General features: G+C 40.0%; 1 protein-coding gene across 1 annotated transcript in view; it reads right to left on the reverse strand.

The window, feature by feature from the left end:
* Nucleotides 1-15186, reverse strand: part of insyn1 (inhibitory synaptic factor 1) — a 61473-nt gene extending 46287 nt beyond the window's left edge. The window contains exons 1-3 of the mRNA XM_039647663.2: nucleotides 14600-15186; nucleotides 14123-14413; nucleotides 13215-13937 (exon numbers count right to left, since the gene is read on the reverse strand). Coding sequence (XP_039503597.1) covers nucleotides 13215-13358 — 144 coding nt within the window. The 5' untranslated portion in view covers nucleotides 13359-13937; nucleotides 14123-14413; nucleotides 14600-15186. The remainder of the gene's footprint in view (nucleotides 1-13214; nucleotides 13938-14122; nucleotides 14414-14599) is intronic.
* Nucleotides 15187-15811: the final 625 nt, after the last annotated feature.

A 15811-nucleotide genomic window follows, 5' to 3' on the forward strand; every position in this document is an offset into this window, starting at 1 on the left:
CCTGGAGAGAATGATGTGCAATGAAATACCTCACTAACGGATAGTGTAGGTTTGAGGTCCTGTTTAATAAGGCAAAAAAAAAAAATGAAAAGATATTTAGCAGGCATATTTATATAAGCACTCAAGTCAAATAAGACTTTCAAAACACGAAGCCTGAAATCTCTGTGAGAGGATTGCATCACATCACAAGTCAACACACTTCACCGGGAATATAATATATGTCAAACATAACATTCTGTTGATTATACGTAACATTGCACCTACAAGTCTACTTACTCTCGTCACAGTGTTAGTAGAGTATTAGTAGACTGGTACATGTCTACTTACTCCCGTTACAGTGTTAGTAGAGTATTAGTAGACAACTAAATGTCTACTAACTCTCTTCACAGTGTTAGTAGAGTATTAGTAGACTAGTATATGTCTACTAACTCTCGTTACAGTGTTAGTATAGTATTAGCAGACTGGTACATGTCTACTACGTAACTCTCATCACAGTGTTAGTAGAGTTTTAGTAGACTGGTAAATATTACAGTGTTAGTAGAGAATTAGTAGACTAGTACATGTCTACTAACTCTCGTTACAGTGTTAGTATAGTATTAGTAGACTGGTACATGTCTACTAACTTTAGTTACAGTGTTAGTAGAGTATTAGTAGACTGGTAAATGTCTACTAACTCTCGTTACAGTATTAGTAGAGTATTAGTAGACTAGTACATGTCTACTAACTTTAGTTACAGTGTTAGTAGAGTATTAGTAGACTGGTAAATGTCTACTAACTCTCGTTACAGTATTAGTAGAGTATTAGTAGACTAGTACATGTCTACTAACTTTAGTTACAGTGTTAGTAGAGTATTAGTAGACTGATAAATGTTACAGTGTTAGTACACTATTAGTAGACTAGTACATGTCTACTAACTCTCGTTACAGTGTTAGTAGAGTATTAGTAGACTAGTACATGTCTACTAACTCTCATCATAGTGTTAGTAGAGTATTAGTAGACTAGTACATATGTACTAACTCTCGTTACAGTGTTAGTAGAGTATTAGTAGACTGATAAATGTTACAGTGTTAGTACAGTATTAGTAGACTAGTACATGTCTACTAACTCTCGTTACAGTGTTAGTATAGTATTAGTAGACTGGTACATGTCTACTAACTCTCATCATAGTGTTAGTAGAGTATTAGTAGACTAGTACATATGTACTAACTCTCGTTACAGTGTTAGTAGAGTATTAGTAGACTGGTAAATGTTACAGTGTTAGTAGAAAATTAGTAGACTAGTACATGTCTACTAACTCCCGTTAAAGTGTTAGTAGAGAATTAGTAGACTTGTACATGTTACAGTGTTAGTACAGTATTAGTAGACTAGTACATGTCTACAAACTCTTGTTACAGTGTTAGTAGAGTATTAGTAGACAACTAAATGTCTACTAACTCTCATCACAGTGTTAGTAGAGTATTAGTAGACTGGTACATGTCTACTAACTCTCGTTACAGTGTTAGTAGAGAATTAGTAGACAACTAAATGTCTACTAACTCTCATCACAGTGTTAGTAGAGTATTAGTAGACTGGTAAATGTTACAGTGTTAGTAGAAAATTAGTAGACTAGTACATGTCTACTAACTCCCGTTAAAGTGTTAGTAGAGAATTAGTAGACTGGTACATGTTACAGTGTTAGTACAGTATTAGTAGACTAGTACATGTCTACAAACTCTTGTTACAGTGTTAGTAGAGTATTAGTAGACAACTAAATGTCTACTAACTCTCATCACAGTGTTAGTAGAGTATTAGTAGACTGGTACATGTCTACTAACTCTCGTTACAGTGTTAGTAGAGAATTAGTAGACAACTAAATGTCTACTAACTCTCATCACAGTGTTAGTAGAGTATTAGTAGACTGGTACATGTCTACTAACTCTCGTTACAGTGTTAGTAGAGTATTAGTAGACTAGTACATGTCTACAAACTCTTGTTACAGTGTTAGTAGAGTATTAGTAGACTGGTACATGTCTACTAACTCTCATCACAGTGTTAGTAGAGTATTAGTAGACTGGTACATGTCTACTAACTCTCGTTACAGTGTTAGTAGAGAATTAGTAGACTGGTACATGTTACAGTGTTAGTACAGTATTAGTAGACTAGTACATGTCTACAAACTCTTGTTACAGTGTTAGTAGAGTATTAGTAGACAACTAAATGTCTACTAACTCTCATCACAGTGTTAGTAGAGTATTAGTAGACTAGTACATGTCTACTAACTCTCGTTACAGTGTTAGTAGAGTATTAGTAGACTGGTACATGTCTACTAACTACCGTTACATAGTTGATTATTAATAGACTGGTACGTGTCTACTAACTCTCATTAAAGTGTTAGTAGAGTTTTAGTAGACTGGAAAGGTTAGAATAAGTTGACATGTAGTGGCAAAGTTACTTACAGTCAATAGATTATCTGTTCGAGGACCATCAATATAAAGAGTTAGCAGATATTAAGCAGTAGTCTACTAATACTGTGATGAGAGTTAGTTGACACGTCGGTGTAACATTAACATTAGTCAACAGAATCAACTCATAAGGGGCCATCAATATGAAGAGTTACCATTTATTCACCCTCATGTAGTTTCAAAGCCAAAGTTCAATGGCCGATGGCTATGAAGCTCCAAATAGGACAAAACACAATAAAAGTGCTATCTATCTATCTATCTATCTATCTATCTATCTATCTATCTATCTATCTATCTATCTATCTATCTATCTATCTATCTATCTATCTATCTATCTATCTATCTATCTATCTATCCATCTATCTAAGGAGGGACGAGTTCTTTTGTAGTAATCAACACTGACGAATACTCTCGATTGAGGTTAATTTGTACTGAAGCAGAAGCTATTGAACATTAAGAATAAAGTGCATGAGTCATATGGACCACTTGCAGTGTGTGTTTGCTGTTTTTAGTGCTTTTTGTTTCTTTAAAAGGTGTTAGACGGAAGAAAACAAAGTGCCTACGGGCTTAGAATTGACATGAGAGTGAGTAAATGGTGGGAGAATTTTCATTTTTTCGGTGAACTATTCCTATAAGTCAAGTGAAAATCTTTGCCTCGGTGTCCAGGAAGCCTCTAATGGCCACTAGAGATGGAGGACCCGGTGCGAGCCGGAGTGGGAGCTAATCCATGGCTTTTACCAGCATGATGAGGCGGTCAATACCACCCTCAACAAGTCTGGAGAAGCTGTAATGAAGCTGGCAGCTCACAGTGTTTCGTAGCTGCGGGCTTGTTTGCTGTTGGCCTTCAGTTATCTCACCGAAAAGCCTTTTGAAGTTTGTTTTTTGTTGAAGTCGAGGGGTTGTTGATATCTTATAATCGCCATCTTATCACACGGGGCCAACACTAACGTCATCCTCTCTGAAGACTGACTCGTTAATTTAAGAAATTAATTTGAGAAAGGGAAATGAGGTCAAGAGAAAATGGAAATGGGTCTTTGAAAGAGGATAAAGACGGAGGTTTGGCTGCTGGTGTGTTTCCCAAAAGCATCGATCGACAGCCAACTATGGTCATCAGATCAACGATTCGGTGTGTCCCGAAACCATCGCCGAGTTGTGTGTGTGTGAGCGACAGATCTCGACCTGTGGTTAGAAGCAGAGTTTCTTGTTTGCATGACATGTGGACTCGATAAATCAAGCAATATAAGCAAGCTGACATTCAGTGCAACGAGCTCTAGTAAGAATAAAGCCCAAACTAATAGTCCTCAGGTGCCATGTCTGTCATCTACATAAAAATTAAACATATTCATTACGAAAGTTATTACTCCACCACATGCGTGACATCATTAAAGGAGTAGTTCACTTTGGAAAAAAAACTTTTGCTGATGATTTAATGGAATAAACGATTCCAGACGATGAATAAGGGTCTCATCAAGCGAAACGATCGCTCGTTTAATAAAAAAGGTTTAAGTTTTATAAGCTCAAATGCTCGCCTTGCTCTGTTAACAGGCTATAAACTGAAAATGATATTTATATTTCTTCAATTTTATGCACTGACAAACATCGGTGGAGAACGTTCACTCAGAAATTGCTAGAAAATTTCATGCATTATTACAAAGAAATGGCAAGTAACATTGACTTAAACGTGACATTTTGAAGTAGAAGGATTGAAATGGTGTTTAAAGCAAACTCCACTGAACTTTGCTTTATTTACATCTTTTCACAGTGTAGTTTGGGCCATGGTTTGGTGTTGACCTCGTCTTCTTTCATTGCTTCTGGTGAATGACGTGCAGCGTAGCCGTAGAAGACGCCGTGCAGAAGGGATCTGAGACGGAGTAAACAGTCTTTGATTGGGGGTTTAATCCCCCCGTGCTGAGAGACGCTCCGGTCACACACACACACACACACACACACACACTCGCTCTGTCTGCCGTGGGACTGAGACTTTATCCGTCATCACTCTCTCCTCCCATCACTCATCACTCTCTTTTACACTCTCTCCATCTCCATCTATCTACTGCTGTATATGTGTGTGTGTGTGTGAGTGTGTGTGTGTGTTTTCAGATGTTCGACCCCACTGGAATAGAATTACATTTCTCTGGCCTCGAGTCGTGCCTCATGTGATCATATCATATCTAAATTCGCAGGTGAAGAGAGCACCACACATAACTCATACATATGACCGTATACTTCCCCAGCTCATTGATCACATTTGGAATCGCAAACATTTATTTTGTATTACATGTTTTCTAAAATGCTATGTTTCAATATGCAAATTAGGCAATATCTAAGTAAGTATTTATTTATCACATGTGCTGAGCAGAAATCTGAAGTTTGGGTAAAGACAGATGTGGTCAATTTAAGGTGATGTAGTTACAGTCAAATAAATACTGAGTATTATTATTAACTAATATTACTCAGTCAAATAAATACTACAGTCAAATAAATACTGAGTAATATTATTAACTAATATTACTCAGTATTTATTTGACTAACTACACTCTAAAAAATGCAGGGTTGTTTCAACCCAATTTTGGGTCAAATATGGACAAACCCAGCCATTGGGTTACATTAATAAATTACATTTTTAACCCAATGTTTGAATTTGTCTGTATTTGACCCAAAAATTGGGTTAAAAGAACACAGCATTTTTTTAGAGTGACTTTCAACAAACAAACAAATAAATAAAAATAAATTCGCCAGCGCATGAAACGACGATGTTATTAGTGTCTCGCCTGAAGGTCACAAGCACATTTTCACAGTTTGCAGAGTTTCGTTTTTCTGTGACTTTACATTATCTACATCAACATAAAATCTCGATTGACCTTATCTCCATCAAAACGCACTACCTTCAACTACTTAAAAAAATAATAACTTGCGATGTCTCTGAAATCCTCCTTTTTACAATCCAATCAATTCCGGATGGATATCAAATCCATTCCCGTTGAACATCCTGTATCGTACGGGTCGACGACAGCGCTTCGTTCGGACTGCAGCCGCTGACATGCTGTTACTGTAAAGGCCGCTTTTCAACGGGACACGCTTTGTGTGGTATTGAAGAGAAATGAGCCTGCGGCGCAGTCGGTGTTATTTGATCAGCGCTGCTTCAGTCGAGTCGTTTTCTGGCTTGATTGTGCCTTAAAAGTGCTAGATCTGTTGCATCATGGGAACAGAGACAGCATGCGATGGATATATGCAACATAATCAAAATTCTGCCATCATTTAATCCCACTTATGTTGATCCAAACTCATACAATGCCAGTTTTTTTTTTTTTTTATTAATTACAATTAATGATGACGGGAGCTTTCAAGCATCGAAAAGGGCAAATAAAGAGTCTTATAATGCTTTCGTTATACACTCTGGGTTGTTTTAACCCAATTTTGGGTCAAATATGGACAAACTCAAACATTGGGTTAAAAATGTGATTTAAAAATGTAACCCAGTGGCTGGGTTTGTCCATATTTGACCCAAAAATGGGTTAAAACAACCCAGCATTTTCTGCTCCCCAAGGCTGCATTTATTTTGTAGAATAGTTACATTTTTAAATATGTAAATCAGCTGTTCTCTATATAGTAAAGAGTCATTTATTCCAGTGAATTTTCAGCATCATTACTCCAGTCTTCAGTGTCACATGATCCTTCAGAAATCATTCACACACACACACACACACACCCTTTCAGAATATATGGTGTTTTTGCACCATTCTTGAAAATCTCTACTTGTGTGTTTCAAAGAAGAAAGAGCACTGACCGTCTCGAGTGTGAACGATGATGACAGAATGTCCACTATGGAGCATACGGTGTCTCATTATTATTTTAGCGAGCACATTAAAACAGGCCGAGTGTGTTTTGGTGTGAAATGTGGACGGTCGGGAAGCCATGTTTGCTGTTGCATCACCGGCTCTGCTTCTGTGCGATAAACCAGTCTCTCAAATTACTGAGCTCGGCAGACACACTTCGCCAGGCGTTAGACACTGCACTGGAGCAAAGATAAGTGCTCTTTGTCCAAATGACACTCGTCCCTCTCATTACATGCTGCGAGACACAGTCTCTTCTTGGTATTGTGTCTTTCTGTCTCTGTCTACTTACTCTCTCTCTCTTTCGCTCTTCCCTAGAACCAATTTTCACTCTCTTCTTGACACTTAATTTCAAGCACTTGTGTTTTATGACGATCCATGGGCGGCTGGAGTCGGCCTTTAACCGGACCCGTGATGGGAGTGTTTATGTTATCGATGGCTTTTGCATGTTGTTCTCCGTCCCAGACGGGGATCGGCTCATTAATGAAATATACGACTAGGGGGAGCGTGAGCATGATAATGCAACGCTTAAACAAAGCCCAATAAAAGCGATCTTATAACAATATTGTGAATAATATAATGTGCTTAATACATATAGATGTTTAATCCAAATCAATTTACTGAAGGCCAATTGCACGAGTCCCTTTGGAGCGGCGATGGGTTAAGTGTTGTGTTCTGCTCTGGCGCTAGGACCGAAACAGGGTCTGTATTTAATGGATCAACTTTAAGTGGGATCAAACCTGCCGCTTTCCGTTAAAAGCATCGGCAAACTGAACGAGGATACCGCTAATTGCTCAAATTCACCGAGGTAAGCATCACAAGTGGCGTTTCCATTCAAAGTGAGTGTGTATGAGTGTAAACCGAGTGGATTTTGAATGCAAAAACAACAACACACGCTCAAAAGCATGCACACATTGCATTAATAAAAGTAAATAAATATTGCATTAAATTTCACTTTGTGAACATTAGAACTTGCCAACGTTTTAACAGCATTTATTAATGAGTCAGTATGTAAATATAAACGTAAAGCATTATTATGCTGTAATAGTACTGTGTGTTCATTGTTATATTGATGTTGACACACACATATACACTCTCAAAAAAATGCTGGGTTGTTTCAACCCAAATTTGGGTCAAATATGGACAAACCCACATGTTGGGTTAAAAAGGCAGTTAAAAAATGTACAGTTGAAAGTGATTAACGAAATGTAAGAAATTACATTTTTTATCCCAACATTTGGGTTTGTCCATATTCTACCAAAATTTGGATTAAAGCAACCCAGCATTGTTTAGAGTGTAGAAAGTGTTTGTCTGAAATCAATTAATGTCTATATTTAGACAGTTCATTAAAGTAGTAAAAAAAAAAAAAAAAAAAACTTTTGCTGATAATTTACTCGCCCCCATGTCATCCAAAATGTCAAAATCTCGAAAAAGTCTTCAGGCGAAAAGAAATTAAGGTTTTTGATGAAAACATTCAATTTTCTCCATATAATGGACTTCAATGGGAACCAAACGGTTCAAAGTCCAAATGAGAGTTTCAGTGCAAACTGTTCAAACGATTCCAGACGATGAATAAGGGTTTTATCAAGTGAAACGATCGCTCATTTAATAAATAAATAACAAAGTTGAAGTTTTATAAGCTCAAATGGTCGCCTTGCTCTGTTCTGTGATGCGCGTTCGTGACTCTCCTGTTCATCAAAATGAACAAATCTTTTCTTCGAGTCATCGAAGGGTCCTTGATAAGACCCTTATTCATCGTCTGGTTTCGTTTAAAGCTCTTTGAAGCTGCACTGAAACTCTCATTTGAACCGTTTGGTTCACCTTATAAACCTTAATTTCTTTTCGACTGAAGAAAGAAAGACATGGACATCTTGGATGACACGGGGGTGAGTAAATTATCAGCATTTTTTTTTTTTTTAAAGTGAACTACTCCTTTAATGCATCACCTGTCGCTCCAAACTCACATGACGCTATTATCAAAAGATCAAACAATGATCACTGGCTGTCAACTTTGTCTCTAATTTAAGTTCAGTTGTAATTTAACATTTTTAGAATTCATGCTCCCTCCAAATAAATGTAAAAATGTAGTGTGATTCCACTGCCCATGGTAAAGTGTTGTATTTATTCTCAATGAAAGCCATCATTGCCTAAACCCCTCGTTCCGTCTGCAGTGTGATCCGACTTGAGCATCGAGGAGAAGAGCGACAGCGTTTGTTTGCAAGGATGATCTTAGCCTGAGGCGGTTCGCATTAATTAAAAAGTGCGGCAGCAAAAGCTCGAGGGCTTGAGTTTGGGTTGGAGTGAATGGGAGGAGATGTGAGAAGATCTCAGACTCGTGTGAGATGCTAAACTCCTGCAGAGTGACAGAACTGATGACTAATTCAGAGCTGTTTGTGCTGCTTTATGTAAGTTACTGGTGGAGTTACATAAGTCTTTTCCATCTCAGCACAAACTTGCAGCACTTTGAAGTCGAACAGGGTTAAAGGGTACGAACACACACACACACACACACACATATGCTCTCGAACACCAGGAGCATTAGTTCTCTGTGGCCTGTAGAGATGGTTTAACTGAAACGCTTTTGATCTAACGCTCCCAAACGGGAGAAAAGCAAATGTTTCTACAAGCAAAGCTACTTGCTGATGTGTCAATACAACAAACACGCACACAGCAGGGACTTTCCATTGACTTCTGCGGTTTTTACACAGAGCTAACCGACTAAATCTCAATAGTTCATCTGAATAGCTCAATTAAGATATTTTATACTACAGGGCTGTTGAATGCTGGATTCTGATTGGTTGAGAACGTTCTAAGGCGTGCGATTATTTTCAGGGAAACGCGCGGCTAAAGTAGTTCCGGCAGGTTAAAAGTAGTTCCGGCAACTCCATATCACTGCGTGTAGTTAAATGTAATAACGGAAAACAGGATACAATTCATAACGAGAAGACTATTTATAACTATTTATTTAATAAATAAAGTATGTTGTCCTGTCTATAATAGGCTAAATAGAATATTAAACTGAATAGGCTATATAAATAAATTGATAGTCCTGCTGCACGGATTGTCGTAATTATTCCACATAATATAACAAATAAATAATTTTTGATCGGCCAACTTGTTAAAAGGGCTTTGTGTTTTTCATTTATTGGGTTTTCTATTGTCAATTATAGAAAACAAGAATGAACGAATTATTTAAAACGAATTTAATTAACAAATAAATAATAATATTGACGCACATGCTTTTCTTTCTCATTATTTCAACATCTCTCTCTCTCAAATAACTGAATTATGAATGTAATTTGATACTTCTGACTGACTTTTCACAGTCGGTGTGTAAGACCAGCTACAGTCGATGGAAACAGTCGGTCTTCGAATATCTCAGCGAGTCGTCAGCGAGACATGACATCATGACTGTTGCCTAAACATACACGCCACTTTCGAGTCAAGTGGCGTGTTATCTCTACCCATTTTGAGCTATCCGCGTGTATCCACGTATGTCTACGCCATTAACGTCTGAGTGATTCCGCGTGTCTGTACACGCCGTCAAAAGTCCGCGCGAAACAAAGCAAAATGTAGATCTACATCTGGGGAGCGATCTTTTTTTTCCTAGGCTGGTGTGAACGGGTATGTTTAGGTACGGGGTTGAGGTAGTTCATATATTTATATATACAGTAATAACGTTAAGTCAACGGCGTTCATAAACACACTGAAAAGCGATTATGCGTCTTGATAGCACGGCAAAAATGGAAATACGAATTGGCGTGTCATACACACGCTACTTCATGAGATCAGTCTGCAATTATAGAAAACAAGAATGAACGAATTAATTAAAACGAATTTAATAATGTAGATAATGTAAAATAATAATATTGACGCACATGCTTTTCTTTTTCATTATTTCAACATCTCTCTCTCTCAAATACCTGCATTAATAACTGAATTATGAATGTAATTTGATACTTCTGACCAGTGTTGTAGTCGAGACCACCTCACTCGAGTCCGAGTCTAGACCGAGACCAGAGAGAGTCGAGTCCGAGTCGAGTCCGAGACCAGAGAGAGTCGAGTCCGAGTCAAGACAGAGTCCATAGAGAGTCGAGTCCGAGTCGAGTCCGAGACCAGAGACGGTCGAGTCCAAGTCGAGACCGAGACCAGTGAGGGTTGATTACCTAATTTACTTTTATTTACTTAGAGAAATCCTTCTCTTTTTTTTTTTACTGAATTTACTTAGAGTTTAAAAAATGTGATCAGTTTTAGGGTAAAAAGGCCACATAGTAGGTGGTGTTAAAAGTAATTTTATTACAATTTGTCATGCGCAGTTGCGCACTAGAAAATCACCAATCACTGGGCGTGTCAATCAATTTAAAGAAATATTTTATTAACATACATTAATAATCATGAAAAATATTTTGAATTGAACTCGAGTGGACTCGGGAATAAGTCCGAGTCCTAAAAAAAAAATGTTCGAGTACGAGTCAATTCCGAGTCCAAATGCACACGAGTCCATGACAAGACCATGACCATTAAAATATGGTCTCGAGACCGAGTCTCGAGTACTACAACACTGCTTCTGACTGATCATGCCTAAGCGTGTGTTCAGCGCGTTCAGTCTGTGTTCAGCTACAGTCGAGGGAAACAGTCGGTCTTCGAATATTTCATCGAGTCGTAAGTTTGTCCCCATCATTAGTCTACTATCAGAGGCTCAAACCTCCGTTACTAACTCTAAAATGACGTTTTGGAATTAGGCATGGGATTAGATGCGTAAGAAATGAGTCCTACATACGAGAGCGCTTTAAAGTCAAAAACTTGACAAACGTCTTGAAATGCATCATCCGAACAATGTTTTGAGGTGTGGTAACTGTAGTTTAAGCGGAATAATTGACTTCAGACCGTTGAATTATTAGAAAAATAATCTAATGATAGCTTTGTGACCGCATTTCCACGGCCTGTCGTCAATTAATCCTTACATTTTGTAAGCCATTTTCCTCTTAACGGCCATAACTTCGAAATGTATGTGACCTCAGCTTATAGGAACGTACAATGTAGGCAAAACCTCTCACACACACACTCAGGCAGTCTCATTACGTGCGATGTGACCCCATTATTGCGCATCCCTGAAGTATCATTCAGCATTGAGTGCCATCCATCAGGCAGTCCTCTAAAACAGCCAAAAGAATTAAAGATTTTATCCAACATTCAGCATCTACACATCTTCCCCTGGACTGATCATCAATACTCCTTAACGTAAACCTCTACAGACATCCTATATACTCAAACACACACTCTCTCTTCCGTCAGCTTTGAAACATTTGACTTTATTTTTAGCCTGATCCATATGTAGTGTGGGCGTAGAGCCGTTTACGGGCGACTCCGAGTCCTGGTGTTTATAAATAGCCGGAGCGAGCATTATTCCCACATCATCAATCACATCGGGCGCGAGGGAGAGACTCGAGGGTGTAGTTCTGAGCGGGACGGGCTAATCTGGAGGGGAACAGATGCCGGCGCCTCCGAAGATGAGGGGCGAATTTGTAACTGGTGTACAAGCCTAGAAATATTCAAAGTCCATATGGAGCGAGAGAGACACGAGTCTCACAGAATTCATTATTTTCTCTCATACAAGCGCAATTCTAAACAAATTATTGCCCATACACACAAGTCTATTCAGCTGAAATGTGACATTGACGCAGACACACACTTGTCTTTTTTTCAATGCCGTCAACTCACTCCTAAACACTGAGAGAGGAACACACACACACACACACACACACAGAGGAATCTTTTCATCTTGTAACCATGGCAGTTGGTAGAATACAGTAGGAATCCAGCCGATAACAAAGTGCTTACATAACTCTTGCATTGCCAAGCCCGACTCCTACCTTGCACACCTCTTTCCCTTTTCCTTCTGCCTCTCACGTATGCGTTCCCTTTCTATGTTCCCAGCATGACCCCTCTGTAACAGTCCCATCATTAGGCATTGCAATGGTGCCACGTCGTTGTCACGGGGTATCTCTCTTTCAGTCCCAAACTCGCCTTTGGTTTTCAACACAATCGATGTGATTATAGTTTATAATGTTTTAAATATGGATATTTTTCTTACACAAATGCATTGCTTCGCTTAATTCTGAAGGCCTTTATTAAACTCCCATAGCTGTATGGATTACTTTCATGATGGATGGATGCACTTTCAAGTGAAATTGTCACTCTCAGTATAAAGCTTGGAAAGAGCCAGGATATTTCTTTATATAACCCTGAGAGAGTCATACGCTCTAAACGTTGCTGGGTTGTTTCAATCCAAATTTGGGTCAAATATGGACAAACCCTAATGTTGGGTTAAAAATGTCATTCAAAAATTGAACCCAACTTCAACTATCACTAAATTACATTTTTAACCCAGCATTTGGGTTTGTCCATATATGACCCAAATTTGAGTTGAAACAACCCAGCATTGTTTAGAGTGTATACACCTACTGTATAAGGATGGCTTCAGTGTGAGTAAATCAAGGTCTAATTTAAATTAAGGCCGTTGCTCGCTTTGCTTTTCAGAAGCTACTGTACTTTATTTATTATTTATCACTGCAACTGTTCCATCATTTGTCATTGCAAAGTATCCCGGACACGTGTCACGTCATTGTAGCGGAAAAAGCTACGCAATTCTCAGGTTAAGGCTTTGGTTTTCAGTGCAATGAAGCTACATTTAAGCCTGGAAACCTGGAAAGCATCAGGATCATACTACAATCTCCTCAACATGAAGCCGTAATGAGCATGTGCATCCACTGTATCTTCTAAATCGAGCAGCTAAACCCCAAATCTCAGGTTAAGGCTTTGGTTTTCAGTGCAATCAGGCTACATGTATGCCTGGAAACCCGGATTTCAAGCATTGATTATCGATCTCCTCTGCAGGACAGAACTAGAATCTGAGGATGAAATGAGTAGCGATCCTTACCTCCCGCAGTTCATGTGCCACATCTTTCAGCTCTTTGAGGATTCCTTCCAGCTGCTCGATCACCATCTTCATGTGGCAGCGGATCTGTTCTCTCTGACTGCGGGTCTCAGAGGGTTCCCGGGCTTGAGCTCCGCTCTGGGACATCCTTCACAGGCTTCTCACGGGCCGGGGAACGGAGCGCTGAGGGCAGGGCCGAGCCGAGCCACGATCCATGTCTGGGGCCTCCGGGAGCCGCAGTGCTACTGATCCGATCTGGGGCTCGGGACACACGGGAAGGGTTCAACATCTTAAATACGCCTGGGCAGCCGAGAGACCTCGCTGGGTCTGGGGTCAAGCCTCCTCCTGAGGTGTACGACGGGGCATCTTCGGGAGACCGGCGCGGATGGGACGGGGGATGCTGGAATCATCGAAGGACGCTATATCCGAGAAATACACACTCCAGGGGGAAGAAACAAAACGTGGTTCATTTCATCGTAGTCCTTACGGGCGATTCTGGACGGAAAGCTGGGGTCTATGACGCAGAATTTCTCTTTTGCATGAAGACATGCTTGTTTTCAGCCGCTGATCCACGGCAAACTCTCATAAAATCCAATTTAGGAAGAAAAAGGAAACTCCCAAAGTTGTTTTGCATTAAAAAGTATTTTTTGCTTGGGTTTGAAGTAACAAAAAAAAAGTCAAACCAAAAGATGAAATATTCCAACTTTCATTTTCCTTGAACTGGATCTGGAATAAAATGAGAGAGAGACACAGAGAGAGACAGAGAGAGAGAGAGGGGTGGCATGTTAGTCCAGTCAAAATCAGACAGTGTCCTTCTACATTATACGTATGTTTGTCCTTGCGCATTTGATAAACCAAGGCAAACGACTTAATGCTGTCAGAGCGCTCGGCAAAATTACAACCACACTTACAAATAAGTGTTGCGAAGATGTTTCACGCGTAACCCCCCACGGGGTGTCAGACGAAACGCTGCATCCTTCGCTCCGGGTCAGAGACGCATTTCTCGCACATTTCCTTAAATGGAGACGGATCACAATCTCTCATGCCCTTTTTGAATAGCGCTTTGTTCCTCAAAAAGGATGGAAATCATCAGAAGAGGTAAATTCCATGTCTTTTTGCTCCGAGGGAAAGAAATAGGACAACTTGACCCTTCAGAACCTCTCCTGCTGACAAAATTGGCAGGAGGCAATTTTTCACAACACCTGGAAAGACAGGAAGGAGAGCAATTTCTCTGTGTATCTGGTCACGTCTCTCTCCCTGTCATATTCTCTCAGACACACATCTTGAGTCTCTCTTTTAACCGTGCTCAGGCTTCAATTTACTACACAGAATCAATTACAGACAGCAAAGAGAGACCAAGAAGAACAGATACAAATGAACACGCTCACCAAATTGAATCGCACCAGCCCCAGTGGAAATAGTCTTCATATCACAGTGGTCTCTCCGCTGGTCAGTGATGTGCAGGTTTGCCTTTCCTCGCTCCTGAGAAGGAACGGCAGGAGCACAGTTTTCGGATCATCCTGTCGTCAGTCATCAGTCTCCCTCCCACTTCTCTCTCCCTTTCCCACACACAATCCCACTCTTTTATGTCTTTCCTTTCACTTGTCCGTTCAGCCACACTCGCCCACCGTCAGAAGGAGGGTTCGTTCAGATCTGTCCTTCAGTGGGAGGAGGAGGAGGAGGAGGAGAGATTGGCCCCGGTTCCCCTCTCTCCTGGAGCCCTGGTTTCTTCAGTCCTGCGTGGAATCCTGGAACTCCTTGTTGCCGCGGCGATCACTAGATTCCGTCTCGCATTCCGTCTCCCCGGTGATGCTGACACCTCCTGTCGCCGTGACGATGGAGGGATGCTGCCTTTGCCTCTGATTTGAAACCTTGTGGATTCACACGCACACTGGTCCCCTCTCTCTCTCTCTCTCTCTCTCTCTCTCTCTCTCTCTCTGTCCCTCCTGCCAGATGGAGGGAGGAAGAGGCTGGAGTTTATGGACAGGCTTTGGCTGCTAGTGGAGACGGCTCTCTCACTGCCTCTGAGGGGGGGTGAGAGGAGGGACCGGTTTAAAGAGACAGTAGCGAGACTCACACTGTAGTCTGTATATTCATAGCCCTCCATTTTATTTATGGGTGCATATAACCCTTCCCTCTCCTAGTGTATGGTATACAGCCCTTTTTACACAGTACACATTTTCTGTTTGTTTTTTGTTTTTTGTTTTTTTTCATAAAAACATCATCATCTAACATCTTTAACGTTTTAAAATAGAGGGTTGTTTTAACCCAATTTTGGGTCAAATATGGACAAACACAAACGTTGGGTTAAAAATGCAATGAAAGATTAACCCATTGGCTGGGTTTGTCCATATTTGACCCAAATTTGGGTTGAAACAAAGTGTTTTTGAGACATAATAAACTTCCTGTTTTGAATATTTTGTCTAGTATGTATTATGCACAAATCTGGGAGGGTTTCTGTGGTGTTATGTTCGTTCTCCAGCCACTCACAGGCACCGACAAATGATGCTGAGTAAAATATTCCCTTTTGTATCTTCCTCTTTGATCAATAAAACATTTCCCCCTTCATAACCTCTGCACATTAACACAATGTGCACACT

The sequence above is a fragment of the Pimephales promelas genome, chromosome 10 (genome assembly GCF_988280905.1).
Source record: "Pimephales promelas chromosome 10, fPimPro1.hap1.1, whole genome shotgun sequence".
Taxonomy (NCBI): Eukaryota; Metazoa; Chordata; class Actinopteri; order Cypriniformes; family Leuciscidae; genus Pimephales; species Pimephales promelas.